This window comes from Palaemon carinicauda, chromosome 12 (genome assembly GCF_036898095.1).
Source record: "Palaemon carinicauda isolate YSFRI2023 chromosome 12, ASM3689809v2, whole genome shotgun sequence".
Taxonomy (NCBI): domain Eukaryota; kingdom Metazoa; phylum Arthropoda; class Malacostraca; order Decapoda; family Palaemonidae; genus Palaemon; species Palaemon carinicauda.
Window position 1 is genome coordinate 129,263,428 of NC_090736.1, and position 4,632 is coordinate 129,268,059.

At 35.3% G+C, this 4,632-nt stretch overlaps 1 protein-coding gene across 4 annotated transcripts in view; it reads left to right on the forward strand.

Moving 5' to 3' along the window:
• The window catches only part of LOC137651282 (cytochrome P450 2L1-like), a 29,177-nt gene extending 24,848 nt beyond the window's left edge, over positions 1-4,329 (forward strand). For all 4 annotated transcript variants that reach the window (XM_068384546.1, XM_068384547.1, XM_068384548.1 and 1 more), the window contains 4 exons: positions 1,653-1,833; positions 2,420-2,537; positions 2,970-3,114; positions 3,656-4,329. In XM_068384546.1, coding sequence (XP_068240647.1) covers positions 1,653-1,833; positions 2,420-2,537; positions 2,970-3,114; positions 3,656-3,843 — 632 coding nt within the window. In that variant the 3' untranslated portion in view covers positions 3,844-4,329. The remainder of the gene's footprint in view (positions 1-1,652; positions 1,834-2,419; positions 2,538-2,969; positions 3,115-3,655) is intronic.
• Positions 4,330-4,632: the final 303 nt, after the last annotated feature.

A 4,632-nucleotide genomic window follows, 5' to 3' on the forward strand; every position in this document is an offset into this window, starting at 1 on the left:
TGCGCATAATCGCATGCGTTTATACACACACACACACATACACACACACACACACACACACACACACATATATATATATATATATATATATATATATATATATATATATATATATATATATATATATATATATACATATATATATATATCAAATAAGCCACATGTATTAATATATGGAGCTTTCCAATATATATATCAACAAGCCAGGATTTGTTTGATCTTTAAAGAGTTTGCTACATCAGAAATTTCGTTGAATTCCTCACTGGCAGTGAAAGGGTTGAAGAAATAATGTGTGTATGGTGGCCATTGTGGTCAATGTGAACTTTTCCTTATAGCACCAGAGAATCGAATCCCAGAATTGTGCCAGACAATTAACTATAAATCTGCTCCCAACAAGCCTGCATGCAATGACGGTTGGTTCAGTATTTACTATTTAGACTAGTATTAATTTCTGTGTTAATAATGAAGTTGTTCTTCTCATCTGCTGGTCCATATCCACTTTAAAAGTAACTATCAAAGGTTTTCTGGCAGGCATCGTCATAGAGAACGAGTTACTAGATATTCAGCTTATCACATCATCAAACTTTCTACTGCCATTGACGTTAGAGAACTTCTCTCCCTCCCACCATCTTGAAATTGGTATCAAAGTAGGCCTAGTAGAAACTAGAGCAACAACCATAAACACTTATGATTATGCAAGAATAATCCTGTTGGTTAAAGCTAATGAATGAAATTTCTCGTTACAATATCGAGTCAACCAATCATAAATCTAATCATCTTTAGATTATATCTTTATGAATGAAACATTGTGAGAATTTTAAATAACCTTTTTACTCAGATATGGAGATAATTTACACTGAATTGTCATATACTACATAAAACATACAAAATTATATGTTATTTTATCAGAAAATATGAGGTTTATTTAACCTTTTTTCGACGATCGAAATCTAATACAAGTCTGTCAGTTCTGTTACAGAGTGCAAATGAAAAAATGGAAGTATTTTGCAATAGCTACAATTGATTAATTCATAAAAAATGTGTCAAACCCAACATTACTAGGTTTTCACATGTTGGTACCTAGTGCGGGTGAATGTATGAAAAAATCTCAAATATTGATAATTGATGTGAAAAAAACTAACCCAAAAGGCTTTTGGTAAGTCCTACCTACATCAATGAAGTTCTGATTGATCACTGGAAGGAACCATGAATATCATGCCAATTCAGAATCTTGCTTATTCCCAAGATATATTTCCTTATAATATGAAACATCCATTTAGTTAGAAAATAAGTTGAATAGCATAGGTACGGTGTACGATTCCAAAGTACAGTAAGCTGGTGCATACCTAGCATGTACTGGTGTGGGGAGGCAAGGAAGTCTTTTCAGGTGAATGAATTAGAGAAGAGCAGAGTTGAGATGGGAAAAGAATATTGATAATTTTACAATTTTATATTTCTTCTTCAAGTCAGGAATTATTTTAATTTGGATACTCCTATTAGTAAACATTTTACACTTCCCGTATCTGTCTTAGTTTGAAATTTCCCAACATTTGAAAGCATCTGGCCATCAGAATTGACATTTTTTCCGTTCGCGCTCTGCATCCGTTAGTTGTTATGCTGCCTGAGCATTAATTTCTGGAACCTTTCCCTAGAGAATGACTTGCGCTTGGTTCTGTTCGACGCTCTCTTTGCTGGGACCGACACGACTTACAACACCATGAAGTGGATACTCCTCTACATGGCAGCGTTTCCTGCTGAGCAACGGATGATGCAAGAGGAGCTGGACAATGCCCTTCCCGATGGCACACTTGTGACACTTGAAGATAAACCCAGGTAGATGGAGTTTTAAATATGCTTTGGAGTTTTGAGAGCGTTCAAAGAATAAATTTGATCTCCAGTCAGAATAAAATCGATCTGAGTGTACTGTTAATACTTGTAGTGCAAAATGCAAGTGATATCTGGCACTGCAATAAAAGCTAGCAGTTTGGCAAAATATAGCACATTGGTTAGGTATCTTTTCGCTTTTAGTTTCTGATTGATACCTCAAACAAAAAGTTTTTTTCATAAAGGCTTTGCACATATGTCTACATGCTGTTGATCGTGTTGTGTCATAACTCTTAAAGGCATAATATGGGTTTTCATCTCACTAGAAGACAATACATTAGGAAAGAGATCTGATACCTACTTTCAATATGCTAGTTTATAGGTCTCATTAGAGCCCATTGACGTTAATGATGGAGAAGGCAAGACTGTTAGAATTAAATGCATACCTATTACTATATACAAAATGGTACAGTCTTGGAAGATCTGAATGCAGAGGATGGTCGGCATTATGAAAAATCTTTTATTAAATTAACAATCTTCAATTAAGGAACTCTGACAGATAGAGTAGTTATACTAATTAAACCTGTAATTCTAGGATTCCTTACACTGAAGCAGTGATCAATGAAGTGATCCGCATGTCTAGCCTCGTCAATGTAGGGTTGCCTCACTCTCCAAACAAGGATGTGATTCTGGCTGGATATAAGATCCCAAAGGTGAGAGTTACTGCTATTATCGTTACCTTTTGTTTCTAAGTAAATAAGAGATTTAACTAATTCTGATCCCTATGTCACATTTGTGATAACGTCCCTGACTGGTGAACGCCAGATTGGAGCTCGAGTCCCGCTCAAACTCGTTAGTTTCTTTGGTCACTGGGTTGGAGGAGCCTATAGGTCTATCTGCTGAGTCATCAGCAGCCATTGCCTGGCCCTCCTTGGTCCTAGCTTGGGGGGAGAGGGGGCTTGGACGCTGACCATATGTATATATTGTTAGTCTCTAGGAGTCTAGGGCATTATTCAGCTTGATAGGGCAATGTTACTGTTCCTTGCCCCTGCCATCCATGAGCTACCTTAAAACCTTTTGTTCATTTATCTTTATCAACGTATTTGGGCTATGATGATTATTTCCATTTTTTCTTCTTCTTCAAGGGAAGTTTGGTCACCCCGGTATCATTTTCAATCCATTATGATCCAAGATACTGGGATAAACCAGACGCATTCCTTCCGGAGCGCTGGCTCAGCCCTGAAGGAAAGTTTGTTATGAGGAAAGAAGGTTATCTGCCATTTGGCGTTGGTAAGTAGTTGGTTATATTTTTTTATGAGGAAGTATTGAGGAATCAAGTGTGCTGGTAGTGGCAATCAGTTGGGTACTTTTCTATTTGCCACAATGAAATAGGAATTTCTTATGCTTTGATGTTGAAAATGGCTAGGGGGTCAGTGCTCTTTTTGTTACCTGTTTAAACTCTGTGTCGTTTTATGAATACCTGAGAGTGTGGGATTCAAGATAACAGTCGGTTTATTCTTAAAGTGGGAATGAACTCAATGGAGCCATTGAATCATTAAATGTGTTGATTAATCTAGGAATGCATGCAGGAGTGAATAATAGGAAGTTTTGATAAAATACCTGAGAATACTGCATAAAAAGTTTATATAAAAAATGCGAAATCGAAACCTGTTTTCCACGAAACAAATCAAAACTCATGTAGGATTTAATCCCCCCCCCCCCCAAATAAAATAAACCCATACAGAGTTTAATCCTCTTCCCTGGGCAAAACTCAATCGCAATTTCCAGAAAAAAGGTCGAAACTCATAAAGAATTTAATCCTATATTCCAGGCAAAAGATCTTGTGTTGGAGAGGCCCTCGCTCGCATGGAACTAATGGTGTTCACTGTGACTGTCTTCCAGAACTTCAGCATCAGTCCACCCAAGGGAAAGACTATAGACTTATTGCCGAACTACGACAGTAGGATCATTCATATGCCGAGAAACCAGGATGTTGTGTTTACCAACAGGAATCCATGATTTCCATCGCCTCCAGCAACAAGGATGGAAGATGATGGCTTCTTTCCGGAGTATTAGACTAATTTGATATGATCTACTTCCTGGATAAATTAGTTTTGAATTGGCCAATTGTTGATATTTGCTGTTTATTGTCAATAAAGTCATATATTCTTTATAGGGGTTGATATATCAGCTGATTAGTCTTCTAGTCCATTTCCTAAAGGGGGTCCCAGTTCGCAATTTGTTTCTGTTATTTTGAATATCTTCTGAATCAAGAGATACTTAAACCCTTGGTAAATCTATTTTTTTTTTTGTTACTCATTTACATATGTCTCATGTCATTGTAAATAAAGGTTTTCTTGTTAATATTAGTTCTGCGTACACTAATGAGAGTCGAGCTAGACCATTGAATTGGTAATGAGCTACAAATGAATCATGATTTTGTGCTGGCATAATGTCAACTTATTCTAAAACTAAGAACTTGAATGAACCTTTCAAGAACCTAAACTTTGGTTTCATCTACCTAAAAAAATATCACCCATATACAAAGTAACTCTTGAAATTTAGCATTGCCTGGATATGTATTAGAATTTATGTACCATTCATTCAAAGTTTTATATATATATATATATATATATATATATATATATATATATATATTATATATATATATATATATATATATATATATCTATCTATATATATATATATATATATATATATATATATATATATATATATATATATATATATATATATATATATACCACTTACCTCTTGCATGCACGTGTGTGTATGCAGTCATACACA